Raw genomic sequence first — 21,028 nt, forward strand, 5'->3', positions numbered from 1 at the left:
AATATATACGTCTATTTGTTAGATATCCTATAAAGATTCCAAATCTCCAGTCTAGAGGTACATTGATTTTTTATATCACTTTAATTCTTGTGAGAACACCAAGTCAAAATTTAGTGATAACACAACCAAATTATTCAGTAATGCCACAAGTTGAATGTTTAAGCTTGTATGAGTTATATAAACAATGAAATTTCTAATACAACTTAAATTTTTTTAGCCTCTGTTTGGGAATGTTAATCAATCTGAATGTTAAAAAGACTTAACAGACTTTGAACAGTGCACTGAGAGTTTACGGCTTGGATGAAAGTCAGAAAAAAAATTCTAATTTGGTAAATACAGCAAAAGACAGACAAGATGAACTACGACTGAAAAGAGAGAAACGTTCCTTATTAATAAGGGCAGAGTTTGACTGTAATGAATGTTGCAACTATGTTATGTTGAATGAGGTAAATGTCATAAGTGAATCATTCTGGTATAACACATTACACTAATCTGGTATTTTTATAAAACAGATTTCCCAAACTCACTCAAATCCTTAGGTTCGTATAATACATCCAAGTATGCAGATGGTACTATGCCTTTCTTGTGGCCAATTCTTCCTTTGTACCAGTTCTGATCTACTTTTCCAGTTAAAATAACCGTTTCTCCCTTAAAACATATATATTTAAATTTAATGATTAGTTCCAGACTGGACGTACATAAATGATCATATTCAGTTTCTTACAGAATTTGTGGAGACTACCATTGTGTTGTTGTTTTTTTAAATCAAAAATTAAGCATTAATGACAGTACTTCATTATAAGTACAATACTTACCATAATTAATCACAAAGTGTAATGTACATATCAAGTAAATATGGTCAAAATGTTTTCAACTACAAGTGCATGTATTTTGATAAACCAAGATTATAGTAATGTTTTATGTAAGAGCAAAAAAAAAATTCATTCAGATAAATTTTAATATTACATTTTGAAATAACTGATGTACTATTTTGAAGTAAAACAGAAATAATTAAAGTTTACGTAACCCTAATTTAGAGAAAAAGCTGGCAAATAAATTGAAAACATAAAACATAGTCTCTTCTGTACAACTATAGCAAACCTTAAGGAAGCTATACATAACTTGTTCAAACTTTGGTTTTGAAACTTTAAAAATCACCTTCAACAGAGAAAGTTCCATGGAACTCTGAGCACTAAAGCTGAGTTTTACTGTTGCTTTCCCCTCTGTGGTTTTCTGAGGTTCATCTAGTGGTATGATCTGGAAAAATGAGAGAAACAAATACTAAAACATGTCAGTATTCTATAAAATATTGCTTGTTTATGAGAATCTAAACGATTAAATTATTTGGTAATATATTAACTTTATACAGTAAATTCAGTAACTGTTTGAGACCACTTTAAATTTATAAGGAGAGTAAGTAATTCTAATAATAGTAATTTCAATGTTAATTAGTATAAACATATTAACATTGTAAGCTTAATATACAGTTAATGAACATTAGATTTGTGTGAAAAATTATTGCACAACTGAAGTCCAGAAAAATATCAGTAACACAAACATAACAAACTATAATTTTATTTCACAATTTCTGTTTGACATAATTCAGTTTCAATAAATAAGTAAAAAAAACAAACTTGTCTGATATTGAAACCAGAAATTATCTTAAATTCTAATTATGCTATCAGGTGTAAATTCCAGAATAGAATTATATAAATTCCATGTAAGAATTCCTATTTACATATCACAATAAGGCTAAACACTCTTATTTAGAAAGCCTGTTAGAGTTACAGAAATATTTTCCATTGAAGTCATTGTAGAATATTTCAATTTTATAAGGCCATGTTTTCATTCACACGAAATAATTTGTCAAAGTGAAAGAAAAAAAAGACAGCTATTATCAATTTTATAAAATGTTACCTTTAAATATTTCACAGGAAAAATGCCGGTCTTTCCAAGGTATTCAATCTCACACCAGTTCTTGTCAATTTTCTTATTTACATACACAATATCTCCTTTGTTCAAAGACAGCTCTCTGTGAAGGAATGAAATTTTATCTGTTGTTTTATGTTTGGTTCCTTATCTGTATACTTACAAAGAGTTGGCCAGTACAATATAGATTGTAACATTATGTGTGTGGTATGTATTATCTGATAATTATATTTTCTCATGAAGGACACTTGCATGAACACCATTTTTACTCTTTTAATTTTCAGAGATCGTGTGGGTTTATGTCAATCAGAAAAAAACTAATATTTAAATACTTAATATTTTTTTATGTGTGTGTGTGTGTGTGTAACACTGGTTCAAAATTAGGCACATGACTGGAACACTGAGCCAACTGTAGCAAGGATATCTGAAAGGTTTATGCCAGAGATTCACTGACAAAATAATCTCAGTGTAGCCTCACAACAAAATGTAGAAATAAAAGATGAATGAGTGAAAACTTTTTCTAGTTTTTATTATGCTGTCCTTCAGTTTAGGCTACATATTCTAATATGTACATACTAACTTGTTTTATGAATTACAAGAAACTGAAAATTTCACTTATCTGTATCATAAATGCATAAGGCAAAATGTAATATTACCTAGGCTTAATGTACCACAACAAAAATAATTTGTTATATTTGTAGTAACTATAAGAATTTGACCTACGTTTATTTAGATACAACTTTATATCAAAATCTCAACACATATATGTAATGAAATGACTCAATATCCTGGATTTGAATCCTCATCACACCAAACATGCTCCCCTTTCAGCCTTGGGGGTATCACTATTCATCAGTAAAAAAGTTGCTCAAGAGTTGGCAGTGAGTGGTGATGACTAGTTGCCTTCCCTCTAGTCTTACAATGGTAAATTAGAGATGGCTAGAGCCTATAGCTTTAAGGTAGCTTTGTTGGATAGTCAAAAATAAACAAACAGGCTTAATATCAATAACTTTAAAAACAATTATGTTAATGTCCATTGTTCACCACTATCTGGCATCCATGTACAGGTTAGTGACTTCAAAAAAAGATGTAAGAAGCTGCAAGGATGTATCATAAGACATTCTTCATAATCCTTAAAAGAATCAAAATTTTCTTGAACCTTATTTGCAAGTATCCCTTATTTATACAATAGTTTTAGGCCTAATGCATACAAGGTGAGAGTTGTTAAGTCATAAGAAAAGAAATGAACACTGGTAAATGCAAGCTTTTAACAGTGCATTGAGAGTTTATGGCTTGAATGAAGATGAGAAAAAAACCCTAATATGGTAAATATAGCAAAAAACAGACAAAATGAGCCATGACTGAAAACAGAGAAACTTATCAATAAGGGTAGAGTTTGACTGTAATAAAGTAGTTTTAGAATACAGCATGTCAACTAAGTAAACAATTAAAAACTCACTACTAAAAATCAAGAGTTAAGTTATAAGCAGCATTCAAGTATCATGCAGAATTAAAACATGATACCTTTATAATTTATCAATGAGAGTAACAGAAGAGACATCATTTTTATAAATTAATTTTTATAATAGATAAAAGGCCAGGCATGGCCAGGTGATTAAGGCACTTGTAATCCAAGGGTCACAGGTTCAAATCACCATGATGCCAAACATGCTCATCCTTTCAGCCACGGGGGCATTATAATGTGATGGTCAATCCAACTATTTGTTGGTAAAAGAGTAGCCCATGAGTTGGCAGTGGGTGGTGATGACTAGCTGCCTTCCCTCTAGTCTTACACTGCTAAATTAGGGATGGCTAGCACAGATAACCCTCATGTAGCTTTGCATGAAATTCAAAACAAACCAAACCAATAAGAAACAAGAAAATAAAGTTCTAATTTTGCTAAAATTGACTAATTAATTTTTGAATCCCTCTGGTTGTAATTAGTTTCCTTATAAATTTTTTATCCTATTGTTAAATGTTTACACTGTGGCATGTATTCTTTCAACCATTACTATACGTAACTTATGATAATTAATCAAAATGAAGAGCAACTGAGAATAATGAATCTTACCTTGGAGTCTTGGCTGTAAAACTGAAAAGCACACAAGCTATATCACACACCTCATAAGTCTCACATGGCAATATGACTGAACATTCATGCAGATTGTCATATTGAACTGTGGGTTTTGGAGGTAATGACCTAAAAAAGTAAAGAAATGGCTATAATAATTGACAAAACTTTTAACAATTATCACAAGCACACAAGCAACTACTTGAGGTCTCATGTATTTAAGGAGCCTTAAGCTGGTGTATAAATTATAAAATGTGCTCATTGTGTTTTTTGTCTCTCCCAAAAATGCAACAGAATATAATATATGATATCTAATTATATGAACCACTAATTAGGCTTCTAATTTTAACTTTAATTAATATAAAAATGTTTCTGGAGTTCATCAGTAAGTACAACAATTATCATATTAGTAAGCTATGCTATCTGATTAATCACCTGTATGGTATCTTGTGCTTACTGTTGTCAGCACTAATTAGTGTACGATAAAACAGTGTTAAGTTAATACCTTAATGTACAGGGTGGCCCATAATTCCATATCCATCCATATATCTTATGTATCCAGTGTATCTGTGTGCTGTCCCTCATTCTCGCTGCATAATAATACTATGCGATGCCACGTTCTGTGAGACATTTTCCACAACATAGGAAAATTGTTATTGTTCCAAATGCCACAGTAACTGCCTTCAACTCACCATTAGTATTATAACGTTGTTTATAATAACATATGGATGGGTAGGGACTTACAGGCCACCCAATATATATATTTCTATTTTTTTTTTTAAATTTAGAATTAAAAGAAAAGATTCCATGATAAGATACAACAATCTAATCCAGATAAATATTCTATAATATCTATCAGTTCTGAGAAAAACAAACTTTGTAATACATAATATTTTGGGAATGCAGTATATTTCATGGACATATATAAAACTTTAGTATCATTTATTATATATCAAAAACAACCTAAACCTACATGAAATTATTTTTTTGTCTTCCCATGTCCAACTCTTTTATTGAATTTTCATGTTCTTTCTTCCCTCTATGCTGTTTAAACTAAAGATTAAACAACATAAGTTGAAACTAAGTTAAACTTGAAGTAAGAAAATTTAATAATTCACATAACTAATACATACTGAGAAATAAAACTCTTGAACTAAACAAGTAAACATTTAAAACTATGTTATACAATCAGTCATACCACAGAGAAGGTAAGTAAAAGATTTAATACATGAAATAAATAAACATACTAAAAAAAGGTTTTATCAAACACATTAAAAACATATTGTGTTTATTTATATATGTTATTTGTTATGAAAATTTCACTCATTAAAAGACAAATAGATCTGATATATTAAAATTAATGATATAACGTCATCAATATGATAGGTACATGACTAGAAAAACATCTAAAACAACAGCTGTTGCTTTGATACGGTAGTAGTTTTGAGTATGTGCTGGAAAATACAGGCATTAAATGATATGTTAGAAGAAAAATAATTGGTCAATCTTCATTGTAAGAATAAGTTGGTTGAATGATATAGAAAAACACTTGAAGGTCTACATTACTGTGAAAAAATGTTAGTACAAAGTCAAAAATTAGATTTCAGGCTACTTATAAGAACACTGTAAGGTAAATCACATGTAAAACATCAAAATGTTATTAATCTTCATATTTACCACAACAGAAACTCAGAAGAAATGACCGAGTTCAGCAAATAGTTAATATTTTGTGTGTCCTTCATTTGTTCTAATAACTGCAGACAATCTTTTAGGCATTGTTGAAACATATTTAATCAAAGTGTCCTCTGGGATTTTGCTCTGAATGCCTCTAATACACTCCCATAAAATCTCTTTGGAAGTAACTTCTGATTTGTCAAATTTTGATCTATCAAACTCCAGATCTGCCAATAGGATTCAGATTAGGGCTCTATGGAAACAACTGTGTCATTTGAATGACTCCAGCAGCTTCTTTCTTAGCTAAGTAATTTCTGTATAGGTTGGATGTTTGGGATCATTATCTTCTTGGTGGTAGAATTCTTTACCAATAATACACAAACCACTGGATATACCATGATGAATCAGTATCTGAATGTACTTGCATGATTCATTATTCCATCTATTTTGCAAATATCTCTCACTACCTTTGCAAAAATCACTCCCAAATCATCACACTGCTTTCACTATGATTCATGGTAGGTGCTATGCAATGAGGTAAGTATCTTTCTTTTTTTTCTCCCAGAACAAAACCTATACTTCGATATTTCAAACTTGGACTCATCTGTTGATAACACACTTTTACAGCCATCAACAGTCCAGTTTTGGTACTTTTTAACACATTTCAGTATCTCAAAAATACTTGGAGATCAAAGTAAAGATTTTTTTAACTGCTACATGACTCATTCTCATCAGTCTTCTTAATACTATAGATCTGGACACTGTGCTGTTATTTGGTACATGGTAGTTGCTCTCATGCTTGAAATCAGTGGCAGTCTTCTTTCTGTCCTGAAAGCTGCTTATTTAAAGATCCTTAACATCCTCCTATCCTACTTATCCATCTGGTCTCATGATCTAGGGTGCGTTTGACAGTGTTTAGAGCACATTTCAAGTCTGCAACGATTTGTCAGAGAGCCCAACCAGGATCATGTAAAGGTTTATGCAAACTCTCTGCTCTACTGACAATTCTCTATGTTTTTTGGGATGTGACACGACAATAAAACTTAATATATAGTGTTAAACACTGTTTTTATGAAGATTTATCTGTGCACTGCTCTTAAGTTGATTTTTTCTAGCATATACCAGTACTATAAGTTGGTTCCTTGCTAGCTTCTTCTTATATAGTTAAGACACTACATGGGGTACCACGACAGATACCGTATTATTTGGTACATAAGATGGACCCCTATTTTCAAGGCTATCTTCAGGGAAAAAATATTTTTCGCAGTTATCATTTATTTATTTGTTCACATCAACATAATATTTTATTATTCTTTAGAATACTTCAAACGTAGTGTCCATAATAAAATAAAACATGGCTATTTCATACATTTACATCAAAATATTGTTCATGCATCGTGAAAACTTTCAAAATCTTATTATGCATCACTTAAAATATGTTCTCAAAATTCCCTCTCACTTGTCCTCAAACAATATCATCTTTGGTACCATTAAGATAATTGCTCACATCACAGATTTTAAATACCTTTAGAACAATTTCCACACTTTGGGGAAAAAAAAAAGTTTTGGTACCTATAAACATTAAGAAAACAAAAAAACTGCTTACTCATCATAAACTCCTTCAAGACAACGCAAAAAATGTTTGACCTTCGATGTGTAGGATGCAGGGGGATTTTGAGACCTCTTTTGGAAAACAAGTGTGTCTTATACTATACCCATAAAACGGAAATATTCGCAAAATGTTATTTTATCCTAACACTTCTGCACAGTACTGTATTTTCTAAACTGTTGTAACATAATTTGTGTACTTTGTAGCACGTATTTTGTAAGGCCAATGAAGCACCTTATTGTACACGCTTACATACTCACACAAACTGTGTTTAAAGTTACAGATATTGTTACTTGTTTCTTACACTTGAGCATCAGTATACATGTGAGAACTCTCTCAGTATTTTCAGAAATGGTTTCAGTTGGTTCCTGTTTTACAAAACTCATTTATATTCATAAAAACAAAATGTAAGGACCATAATCCTCAACCTGTTACCTTCAGACACTCAAGAAGATCTGTGATAGTAAGGACTGTTTCCTTATTATAGTCTAAAAACCAACAACAATACAGTGTTTAATGAGATAAAAATAGTGTTTTATTTAAAAGTTTCATTAACTTACTTGTTTATGTCAGTGATAGGTTTAGACATATATAACAAGCTGCCACTGACAGACCTGTCAGTGTGGGGGTGGTACACAGTTGTCTCTGATTTTTGAAGGAGTCTGTGAGGGGATAAAAACATTGAAGACTACTGCGCTCAGGTCCATTTAAGAAGCTCATCTCTCACTGGTTAGCATTTTAGTGTAATAAATTTATTTATTTCAACTTTAAAATAATTTACCTCATCATCTTCTGAAGATGATCTAAGAAGACCATAAAACTGTTCCTCCAAAGAACTCTGAGCATTGTTTGAAAAAACTGTTAGGAGATTTAAAAGCATCAAATTAAAACCAACTTAAAATGCATGTTATAAATATTAACTTTATGATATATAAGTGATAGGAACTTCTGAGTGACATTAAATTAGATTGTATAATAATATGTCAACCACAATATATGCCAGTTAAACTTTTTACCCAATACCAGGAGTATTTTTGGGCTAGCTGGGATATAAGACAGTGGCAGTTAAAATGCTATTTATATTAATCTGTTACTTGAAAAAAATGTAATAGTGTGAACTGTACTAAGTTGACGTGTAATTTTTTTTCATCCATTCTACTGATATCAGAATTAGGGTAGGGCTTGTGTTTTTCAAGCACATACATAAAGATATCCACTTTGCCATACAATGCGTGTTAGTAGGTATAAAAAAACCAAGGTAAGGAACATATTTAACAAATAGGTTTTTAAGTACAGAAATATACAAATCACTATGATTCCTTGTCACAATCAGTAGTTATCTGATAACAGACACAAATAAGTTGTGAACAAATCATTGGTCTATGTATGCAAAAATGTAAACAGAAATTAACATTTAATAATTTTATTTAGTTACTTTGAACAAATAAAAGCTTTCTTTGTCAACAAATATTTTTTCTTATTCAATTACAACTGTATTAATCACAAGTGACTTTTACAGACCTAAGCATTATTTTAAACTTTCACTGAGAAGTTTACTAAAGCTTTTACACTAGAATGACTATTAAAATTTATTGGTGTCTGCAAATTATATACAACTAAAAGATCAAACTTAGTATGGTGTATTATAAAAATTAATTAATAATGAAAATGCTGATAGCCAAAACAGTCAACATAAATAATTAAAAAGAGAATTTCATAATTCACATTTTCATTAGGCCTAGTTATGGATTTTTGTTGTTGTTGTTAAGAAGATAATCTGAATATAATCCAAAATAGTAATTTAGAAACTTGCAGGAACTGTAAATTACATGGAACATTAATGCAACACTTACCTAGGTGCTTATCTTTATGCAAAAATGATTGTTGAAGTTTTTGGTACCTGTTCCCCTCATGTTTGTTGTTCTGAAACTCTTGTGGAAGTTCTTGATAGTTATTCCCCATATGTCTGGCATCTGGAAACCTTTGTTCAACTTCTTGGTACCTGATCCCCTCATATTTGGTGGTCTGAAACTTTTGTTGAAAATCTTGGTATTTGTTTTTCTCATGTCCGGTCTTCTGCCTAGAATCTTTGCTAATTCTACTTACCAGCATTGTATCACTTTCATATCCTTCCATACAATAGCTGCAAAAAAATATAGCAACTTGAAAAATTTGAAAAGAAAAAATCAAAAAACAACTTGTACTTAAAATCATCCACCAAGTGCCAGTATACAAAGTACATCAACCATTACAAAGTGCAAACACTAGTTATTGTTTGTTTACTTTGAACCACAAAACTACTGGGCTAACTGCGTTCTTCCCACCATAGGTAATAAAACCCAATTTTTTGTATAATTCTTCAGATTTAATGCTGAGTCACTGGATTGCAAATTTATTTAAGGGTTAATTTGAGATCTAGAGAAAAAAACGAAAACTTATTTTGACAAAAGCTAAGCTTCATACAGAACATTTATTTTTGTTTTTCCATTTACAATGAATTTCAAATAACACATGAAACTTTAATCTTTACTGCTTTAGAGTAAGGCTTAATTAAGGTCGAGCACATAGGAACACACAGCCTATAGAAATCACATTATAGACTGTGATAGTGGATTTATTCAGAAATAAGAAAACAAAATCACAAGAATGCTTTGTTTTAAAGAGGCAGTTGTACTCTGTTAAACTTCTCAAGCCTCCTATTTAATAATAATCTCATTAAAACCTTTGCTGAATTATTATAGTTTAATTACATAAAGAAATTATATATTTTATATATGCACTTAACATCATTTAGTATGTTAAATATTGAACACTTATAGCTTAAACCATAACACAATGACAGAATTTTGGCACTGTTACTTATGTGATTTCATTCTAGTTGTGTTGTTGCCAGTAACACTATCACATAAGTGTTACCTTAGCACTATATAAGAAACATTTCATGCTGTCAACAATATTATAGTTATCCAATAATAATAAAGATATTTAATACAATAATACTTGAAAAACAGAGCTTAATTTAGTAATTTAAATTCTGAAAGATTTTTTCAGTGTTGGAGAAATGGCTTTCACTAGATATAAAAAAATGCTACTGCTTTTATCAAAGACTATTAGATACATTTCAGTAGATGATAAATGGTTATAACAATTATTATCTCCACAATAACGTTAGCGTCACTTACTTCATTCGTCTTGGAGGGTCGTCACGAGGGTATAAGACCTGTCTTCCCTGCTAGAAAATTCCAGATAAACTAACTATAAATTACACGTTTGTAAGTGGTACATTTTAGGATTAATTCACTCTAAATAGTCTGTGATGAAAGCTAGGTTTTTCTTCAACAGTGCAGAAAATTTATCATAAAAATCATGAAAACACATCTTGCTTTCAATGTTTAATAAACTATTCATTTAGTTTTCTTTGAAAATATTTATGGTTAAGATCTCAGTAACCTCCCATTTATCACGTGATATTAATTTTTCTGATTAGTTTCATATTCATTTAATTTTGTGTCCTTCACTGATGTTTCATTCACTATCTTGTCCAGTCTTAGTTTTTAGTCCCCTACAGAGACTGATCAAACGTCTTAAGAATTTATCCTGGACAAATCTTGTCTCTTCGATTAACACCTTACCAAGTCTTGTATCAAAATAAATTTACTAACTAGCTGTAGCATCTTAATCCATCTACAACATTTTCTATTAATTTGTAACTTGAATAAATGTACTGTTTTTGTATCACAGGATCAGAGTGATATGAGAAAGAAAAGAAAATGAATAGACTTGACAAAAAAATAAAAAAGAAACAAACAAAGAATATGGAATTCTAGAAAGTCAACATAATACAATTAAAATTATACTATTATTATGTTTTAGAAAAAACAAAGTTGTTTTTTTTTTGGCTCATTACATCCTCACCAAGATGGTGCATGTAACTGAATAAAAATCTTTAAACATTCCCAAATTGCACACGACTACAGATGTATCTGCCTCGTGTATAACAAAGAAATGGTGTTTACATCAGAAAAAACAAAACAAAATTGGTGTTGCCAGCTATGTCTCATCATAAATTACTATGAATACTCTTTCTTTGTCAACAACCAATTAAAACTATTCAATATTAAAAGTCAGACCAAATGATGTAAGTCAAAGCTATACCAAGGATAATGCAAGAAGTACTTCAGTACAGAGCCATGACCCACAAGGGATACAAGTTTACATATTTGAAGGCATTAGATTAATGGCACATTTATCTTTGTGGTAGGTTAAGACTTCATATGCTTCTGGAAGATGCGTCAAAATGTTTCACATGAAACTGACAAAGTAAGATTGTGAAAGCATTGTCACAACTGCTGTTACACCATTAGCAATATTACAAATCTAACAATAGCTGTGTGAAGAATTATCATGTGATTACTTTATAGAAGATTGTCTATTCTAACAATTAGTAATGTGCTGGGTAGCATTACGTGAAGAATGTTAGTTCAGGGTGCCATCAGTGATTAGTAAAACCATTAAAATACTAGTAAAACTGGTTAATGAGGATAGTTTTGGAGTCAGTGGAAAGTTAGATAATTCACACTTTTGGTATACAAGTAAAACAATTATATTACTAAAACATTTGTATTTTCAATTCCTGAAAATTATGGTTTCCAAAAGACAACCCATTTAAAATTGATACCTTACCAGTTTCACCTCAATGTCTGCTTGCACTGAGTTCCCAGTATCACACTTCATGATACTTTGTGAATGGTTCCTACATTCTTGTAATGAGGTTGTTGATGAATGAGGTGACAGATGCTGATTTGATCTGAACATTAAAGACAGTGACTAAGCTTACATTGTTACTGATTCAAGTAACAAGAATATTAAAACTACAAATGCGTCTTTTTTGCATCTAACTCAAATACTGATAATGTCAATGAAATATAAAAGAAAAAAATATTGACGTTAAGAATCTAAAAACAAATTCTAATGTTCATAGTGTATGTACAGCAAAGGAGAAATACAAGCTTGTTTGAGACATTCTGGAGATGATTTGTTAAACTGGTATGCCACGTTCACAGCTATCAACTATTAAATATGCCATGTTCACAGTTATCGACTATTAAATAAACTTCTACACAAATGTTAACATTTCTTTTTTTCTTACTCAAAATAAAAAAAATTCATTTTCTTTTTATACAAGTACCTATTTGAATATATGGATTACACTCATATACAAATACATACTTTTCTTTAATGCGTGTATAGGTTAAGACTTCATGTGCTCCTGGAAGATGTTTCAAAATATATTACATGAAACTGACAAGGTAAGATTGTTTGTCAAAGCCTTATCACAACTGCTGTTACACCAGTAATAATATTAGAAATCTAACAATAGCTGTGTAAAGAATTATCATGCGACTACTTTTATAGAAGATTGTCCATTCTAACAATTACCAACATACTTGGTAGTATTCCGTGGAATAATGTTAGTTCTGAAGTCTTCTATCATCTTCTTGATGTTTTGATTGTCCAATAAGGTGGAGTGACAAGAATATTCATCTAAACAAAGTTAAAGTGAGAAGATTTATTCAGTTTGATATGGTTACTATTATACAGAATTTAAAAATATGTTTGTCTTTGGACAATGAAAATTTCACATCAATAGAAATTTCTTTCTTCCTGACATAATTAAATAACATTATTCTAATAATTAAAAAAATCAAATTATTATTTACTAATGAAATCAGTAACCAATATAAACCACACAGTTAGTTTACTCTAACCTGTTAGTGATACATTTTTCTTATTGAAACCTCAAGAGCACTTGTAATACTAAGAAGATCTGTGTGTAAAAAATGATAGTCACAAATTTTACCAATCTATAAACTGTACATAATATACATTGACATATTTGGGCACATTTAAGTAATATTTTTCTAAATTTCATGCGGTTTAATGATGTGGTTATGGTGTTCTTGTCTATGAGCTGATTAAAGGTTATAAACATGATAATTCTTTTACTCATATATAGACTACCTTCACTGGCAACTTTGTTCTTAGGTCTCAAGCTTGCACTTGCATGTTTCTTTACAGACTTTATGGAAAATAGCTTGTTTAAAAGATAATTTCAAAATCTGTACACCTAACTTGGCTTAAGAATGAATGTAGAACACTGTTTAAAGTATGTGATATCTGTATTTGTAGGGCACCAGTATTTTTTTTTTTTTTTTTTTTTTCAGTGTTTAAGTTGGATCCATCTATAGTTCTGTCTCTTGACTTTTGGACTTTCTTGATGTTTCTGTTGATGTCTTTGAATCCAGTAGCCAAATATGTGTGTTCCAATAAATCATTTTTGTGTTTCCAACTGTACTCGTGTTTTCTTGTTTTTTCAGTGTCTGCATTCAATTTATTTGTCACATAATGATCCTGCATTTTGAAGGAACCTTTGGCTTCCCTTTAGAACTTCACTGTACCCAAATACTATACGAGCAACTCAACTTACGAAGAATTATTTTCACTTTAAAAATAATAAAAAAAATTAACAAATGGTTAGCTTACCAGATAAAATATTTCATTTTGGTAACCCGTAAATTAATTTTTATTAATTTTGTATTTTGTGGTACATTAGAAAAGTTGTTTATAATTAAAAACAAGTTGAATTTGTGAAATGTAAAAGTAGATAACTAATCTCCTTCAATAAGGTGCATTTTCTTCCCAAGTTAAAGACCACTAAACATAGGTACAATAGCTCATTTGATACTAAAAATATTAGAAATACCTAGTTGTTCACCATTACGTACATATGTAAAACAATAAAAACCCTATAACCCAAGCTCTTTCAAAAAGTGGACCTTTCTTCATCAGAGGTATAGTGCTTGGGTTATAGGGTTTTTTTTGTTCTGTATTGAGACATATTGAACCTAAGAGTTTTCCTAACATCATGAATGTATGTATATGCAAACAAAAAATAATTTATGTCTCCAAGTGATACTGCCAATTACCGTAATGCAAAATCATTACTCTTTTTCAATGTAAAATTCCCACAGTAAAATATTCACGTAAGTTTACGTCCAGAAAGATTGTTCAGAAATAAACAATATCAGAAAAAACAACAGCTTGATCAGTAAAAAACAAATTCAGTTACCATGAACAAGATTTTAAAATAGTAACTAATTAGGCATGAACTAAAATCATTTTTACATTAATTATGAATCTTGAACTTCTTTAGACATCTGACAATTATTATGAAGATACTTTGTGTGGTGTCATATAATTACAATCCAAAAACAGATTACAGAAATATGTTTCGTTTTTTTATTTACAGCAGGGGTTTCATTTTGTTTGTTTCAAATTTCATGAAAAGTTACACGAGGGCTAACTGTATTAGTCATCCCCAATTTAACAGTTTAATATTAGCGAGGGAAGGCAGTTAGTTGCTACCTCTCACCATAACTCTTCAAATACTCTTTTGTCAATGAATAGTGAGATTGGCAATAACATTATAACACCCTCATAGCTGAAAGAGTGAGCATATTTGGTGAGATATGAACCTGCAATTCTTAAACTGTGAGTAAAGTGCCCTAACCACCTGGCCACATACAGGAAGAGAACATTAATATAAATATATGTTGTCTACCTTTCCTTTTTTAACCTGATTCAGATGAGAAACAATTAACACAAGGAACACAATGTGTAATTATTTATAAAATGCCCTAAATGAGGTACACATATATGACATTTCATACTGTTTGTTCTTTTACACATTATGTAACTTATCAAAAGAAGAAAACCTGCAATAAACAAATTAAGAATATTTTCAAACTTTACATTTCATCAAGTTGTAAAAACTAGTGCTATAAATAATGCATTTCGATATCATGTGTTTCATGAACTGTATTTCTTAACAAACATTTAAATGATTAAGGTTTTGTTACCTCAGTACAATAAAATATTAAGTGAAGAAACTATAGTTCAAAGATAATGTTTAATATTATTCAGAAAACATTTATAAGTGGATGTCTGTTAATATTATCAGTGGAATTATCAAAAAATTAAAACTTAGCTTAAACTAATACAGCCATCTAAAAATTTTCTTTTGTCAACTTACCGTTTGTTTGGTCCAGTCTGTGCAGGGATTTGAACACATGTTTGTACCGATCACTTCTATACTTTTCTTTAACAGTCTGAAAAAATAAAAAGAAAGAAATACATTTAGTGAGTTTTCTTATTGCATAACAAAACCTACGCATCAATAACTTACATAGTCGCCCTCTGATTTTGGGAAACACTTTTCCCACATGCATCTACACAAAATGTAATGTCAAAGGATTTAAAACTGTTCATTAAAACCTGTGAATTATTAAGTTTGTTATTACTTTCATGTCGTGATATAAATATGATGTTTATAAAACAACCTAACATTTCTTATTACTAATTTCAATTACTTAACAAATGCCCTGCTAAAGTACTTTTAGGTGTAAATTGAATTGTAATAATCACATAAAAAAATAAGATGGATAAAAGCACATTTGCAACCATAACCATCATCAGCTTTCATGTAAAGGTGTCAAATACAACCTCATCTACCATATAATACAATTTCATTTCACCAAAGCCATGTAAGAAATTATGAAACCACTTTTTTTTCTTCTACAGCATTAAACTTAAAAGTTTATACTACATTCATTGTCTTTTCTTTAATATGTGAAAATTGCTTATTGATCTAAGTGTGTCATAGCCAAAACAGTTATCAATTTCACCCCTCCTAAACTGAATCAAGAATATAGCTTTAGTCAGGTATATTTACACAAGTTTTCTAAACTTTCATGCAGGTATTCTGCATGCAGTTATATTATTATCGTGGAATAGATAACACAAAGGTCATAAACATGTGCTAATTATTTGACTTAAGAAAGATTAGTCATGATATTAGCCTTCAAATAAAAACTTATACCAATTTGGCCCTTTGTTGGTGTACACTCCCTGGATGGTATATCAAGGGGTTATACAGATACTTGAACAAAGTGCAGTTAATTTCTGTTTAAATGTCATTTGAAATAGTCTATAACGTATGAAGTTTGAGACTCTGTACTTGGCCCTATTGTTTAATTTTGAAAGAGTTCTATAGGATCATTCTTGCTGTCTTTGTCCTTTATTGACAAGTGTAAAAAACCCTTTCACTCCAACAGACGAAAAGAGACAAAAGCAGATGAGAGATAGCCATATTTGTAAGAAACATATATTTGAAAAAATATTTGAATCATTCTTCACATAACAGTCTTGTATTTGCACTTTTACAGAAATCTTTGGAGACCTACTGGATATCAGTGTATCTGAATGTCAAAGTGTGTTATGTCTGTTGAAAAACTAGGTGGCTATTTACAGTACTATTTAATCCAAAACATTTACTGTTGGTAACTCCAATGGAAATTCTTTTTCCATACGTCCAGTGAACTCATATTTTGGTGGTTTTTTAATGGATACTGTTCTTGAAGTGACATCTTGTGTTGAAAAATCATGATAACTGTCTTTATATTCCTTGTCCTCTTTCACCAAATCGTTTCTAGCTGTCAAAATTTCATCTCTGATACTGTGTTCTTCTGTAAAATCAGAACACCAAATATGAAACACAGAAAAAAAAAAAGCGATCTATCTTAACAATGATCCCTCTGTCTAAAGTTTTATACACAAACACACACACACACACACACATGAAACCTAGATTACTTTCATATATATTCTTGACATCGAACTATAATTTATTTTCATGTTTTGAGCCTTATATTCAAAATTGTTGGATATAAATAAAAAAACAACAACAATTATTTAACCCAAAGAATAAATAAAAATTTACTAATCATGAAAAGTTGTTGTATCATCACAAATCTGTAATGTAGTTGGTGCAAGAAGCATTTCATAAATGAGTTCTGGCACAAGTAAGACAATAACCTTTTCTTTCACTACTTATTTCTGAAAATCTTTCTCGAAACACCATGTATTGTACATTGAAAAAGTTAAAATATTATAATGATAGATTTAATATGCCACACACATGCACACGATAAAATATAAACAGTTATTTTACTTTTACTAACTTTCAAAATTCCAACTCTTAAGTGATGCAAGATACTTTAGGTAAAAAATAAAAAGAAATGTCCATGTTTTCATTCATGTCTCTATTATAATAACTATTAACTACTGGCCAGTAGTAAACAGACAGTTCAATATTCTATTTTTATTTGTAGATTATTAGAGTGCATTGATTCACTAGTAGGGTACTCTCAATACTTGTAATCTTTGGTTGCACACAATAGTCTGTGATGTGAAGAACATTTATCATCTCAGGGTTTCATTTTTAGTTCATTTAGAATTTTTAAAGTTTTTCTTGTGTATGCATTTGTCAATATATATCTCTTGCTTGTTGTAATAATTGTATATATAATTCATACCTGGAAACTTTTCAAGTAAAGTAAGTTTTGGTAGCAAATCAGTTTGTGGTAAACTCCAATTCTTCAGCTGGGTTGGTGGATTTTGTTCAGGATTCTCAATTACATGCATAGGTTTAGGACAATTTTTGAAATTAAAGCTTCTCACAGTTTCCAATGCAAAATTTACATCTGGTGCAGTTTGCTTTTGATTTGTTACCTACAATGTCAATCACAAAATCTTTTTGAAATACACATTCACAAGATCAAAAAAATTATTTTATTCAAAGAAACAAAAAATGAACTTAATGTTTCATTTTCTTGTAGCAAAACAGTATCATGATAAAAATTTTGTCTTTTTCTGAATACATGACGAATCATAATATGTCTGTCATAACAGGTCATTTTAATTACACAAGTTGCTCTAACAAATACTATATATACTTGCTGTAATAAATATAGAGTGGCACATTTCAAACCACAAAATAAAAAATTACCCTGCTAAAAGTAAATACTCTCACAATGTAATGCAGCAAAATACATAACATAATAACTATTAGCTACCAGTGAAGACCTTTAAGAAATAAATGCATTTGATTGATTTAGCTTGGCACAGTAATTTTTTTTAACTTAATAATTATTCTTGCTTAATGAAAAAGTTGTAATTTGTAATGAAACAACTGTGAAATTATGTTTCATAATATATTACAGTCGCATTTTATTTTACTTTTCTCTTTGATTGGTTCAAATTCCAAAGTACAAAAAATTGGGAACTCTTGGAAAGAGTTTGCATTACTTTATCATGGATTTCACCTAATCCACTAAAACATTAACCTTCCTATATATTTATAGTTAGATAAGAAATCAATATTATGCATGTTATAAAAAAAAATCATTAGAAATATTAAAAATGGTACTTGTAATTAATCAGCTTCCGTGTTGTAAGGAATTATGTTTCTGATCTCCTTACCCTCTCATTCACTACAGTTTCAAGTAACTTTCATAAGAATAATAAAGAATTATTGTAAGAGAACATCACGATAAGGCACCAACTCTAAACTTGATTAATTCAGGAACATTCTACAGAAAACATCACCAACTGAAAATATTGCTGGTATAACTTCCTCTGTAGGGCCGGACAGAATGGAATTGGCCTAAACATGGAATACCTTACTCCTCCTTCCCAGTAAAGTATACTTAAAACCATGAGAAAATAATTACTGCCTAAGTCAACATAAGTGAAACGTTCTCAATGCTGGGAAACAAATATACAGCCCATTTTCCACATTCTAACATTGGATACAATCTCCTTGTCGTACAAGGTACTTCTAAACTTGTAAAGAAAAAAATGTAATAAGTAATGCGTAAAACTAATTACTGAAAGTAAAGTACTGCCTCTAGAATTTACCACTAGAGAGCTTAAAATTAAAGCTAAGATCTTTCAATTTATACCAGTACATTTGTGTGAGATTACTAAATTGTAAGGCCCAGCATGGCCAGGTGGCTAAGGTACTCGATTCGTAATCTGAGGATCGCGTGTTCGAATCCCCGTCACACCAAACATGCTCGCCCTTTCAACCGTGGGGGTGTTATATAGTTACAGTCAGTCCCACTATTCACTGGTAAAGGAGTAGCCCAAGAATGGCCCAAGGACGCATTCACACCTGGAAACATAAATATTTACCTACCAAGAAGTAAGCCACAGCCTAAGGCAATTGTAACCGTGGGGTGCACTACTCAATAACAATACACAACATTGAACAAGCACTAGAGAATCTAAATATACCCTACAGCAAAGTCGACAGAATAATCTCCAAGATCACAAACAAATCTACAAATTTAATAAGAGTAGACATAGATCAAAGTTATAACATCTTGGAATTAATAAACAATGGTATCATTTTATGGTACCAAAAATTCCAAGTAGAACAGTTAAAAACACCAGCATATGTAATTACACAATGTTGCCATTTCTAAAGATACGGACACGTTTCAGCGGCATGTCTAGCAACACTGAGGTGCTGTGGATGTGGCGGGGAACACCACATATCTATACGTAAAAAAGAACAGGATAAACCAAAATGTTCCAATTGTGGAGAAACACACACAGCAAATTATAAAGGTTGTGACAAGTACAAAAAGACAAAACAATGTATTTATGAAATAAAAACAACAAAACCAATACCGGATAACACATCTAAAACAACTGTACAACAAACACAGCTACAAGTACAGGTCCAGTTACATATGCACAAAAGCTGAAAGAAGACATTACACAACAAAAATCACTAAAAAGCGAACAACAAAACACAACCAAAACAGTAAACAATATACAAGAACTTAACAAAAAACACTGATACAACAAACCTCCAAGAAAACAACACACATACAAAAGATACTACAAACGATGAAACAAGTTTAACAGTAAATATAATTAAAAACATTTTTACAGAATTTACAAAACTGACTCAATCTAAAAAATGCGTAGATCTCCTCATAAGTATTTCGAAAAAAACATAAAACACCACACATACCACAACTAATCACAACAATCACGGGATACATACTAAAAACATAAATTCACAGTTTTAAGTATTAACATCCAAGGTGCACTTGCTTCCAAGAAACACGAAATCGAAGACATAATAAAAGATACCAACTCTGATATGTTTATTATTAGCGAAACTCTAATTTATCGTAATAATAGATTTAAAATATGGAATTATACATTAATAATAAAAGATAGAACAAATAATTAAGTCTCCAACAGTTATTATGTTACTGTACAAAAACAACCTTTCCGTTACTGAAATCAAAATGAACAGTAATAACGAAAATATAATGGTTGATATCCTCTCAGAAAACCACCCAATAATAACAGTAGCAGGTATTTATTGTTCACCAACTAAATGCATTGACATAAACCTAATCCACAACATCTTTTCCCACAACCAAAATGCAATTGTAATAGGTGATCTGAATATTAAACATAAGAACTTTAGATGTAAATCCACTAACACAAGTGACAGACACCTATTACAATTCATAGATGATAATAACATAACCCTTATTAACGACACTACACCCACACATACTACCTATGCGACTAATTCAAATGATATCTGTTTCATTAAAAGATGCTGACAGCGATCATCTTCCAATATGGTGTGTCTTCGATCTCATCCCCATAAAGATAAAATCTACAAACAAGATAAATTTGACTACAAAAAAGCTAATTGGCAGGAATATAAAAAAGTATTAAACAACATACTACCAGATAAAATTAAGCATATAGCTAACAACGAATCAGAAATTGATAGTTATAATCAAATAATA

General features: G+C 30.5%; 1 protein-coding gene across 2 annotated transcripts in view; it reads right to left on the minus strand.

The window, feature by feature from the left end:
* The window catches only part of LOC143233548 (uncharacterized), a 43,171-nt gene that overhangs the window by 8,629 nt on the left and 13,514 nt on the right, over nt 1-21,028 (minus strand). The window contains exons 3-15 of one of the 2 annotated variants that reach the window (XM_076469884.1): nt 17,717-17,912; nt 16,677-16,867; nt 15,376-15,451; nt 12,731-12,827; nt 11,967-12,090; nt 10,466-10,515; nt 9,137-9,426; nt 8,065-8,141; nt 4,974-5,053; nt 4,001-4,129; nt 1,918-2,032; nt 1,159-1,257; nt 528-648 (exon numbers count right to left, since the gene is read on the minus strand). In XM_076469884.1, coding sequence (XP_076325999.1) covers nt 528-648; nt 1,159-1,257; nt 1,918-2,032; nt 4,001-4,129; nt 4,974-5,053; nt 8,065-8,141; nt 9,137-9,426; nt 10,466-10,515; nt 11,967-12,090; nt 12,731-12,827; nt 15,376-15,451; nt 16,677-16,867; nt 17,717-17,912 — 1,645 coding nt within the window. Of the gene's footprint in view, nt 1-527; nt 649-1,158; nt 1,258-1,917; nt 2,033-4,000; nt 4,130-4,973; nt 5,054-7,843; nt 7,946-8,064; nt 8,142-9,136; nt 9,427-10,465; nt 10,516-11,966; nt 12,091-12,730; nt 12,828-15,375; nt 15,452-16,676; nt 16,868-17,716; nt 17,913-21,028 lie in introns of those variants that run through there. The other variant, XR_013018207.1, reaches the window with a different exon arrangement.

The sequence above is a fragment of the Tachypleus tridentatus genome, chromosome 12, assembly GCF_004210375.1.
Source record: "Tachypleus tridentatus isolate NWPU-2018 chromosome 12, ASM421037v1, whole genome shotgun sequence".
NCBI classification, from domain to species: Eukaryota; Metazoa; Arthropoda; class Merostomata; order Xiphosura; family Limulidae; genus Tachypleus; species Tachypleus tridentatus.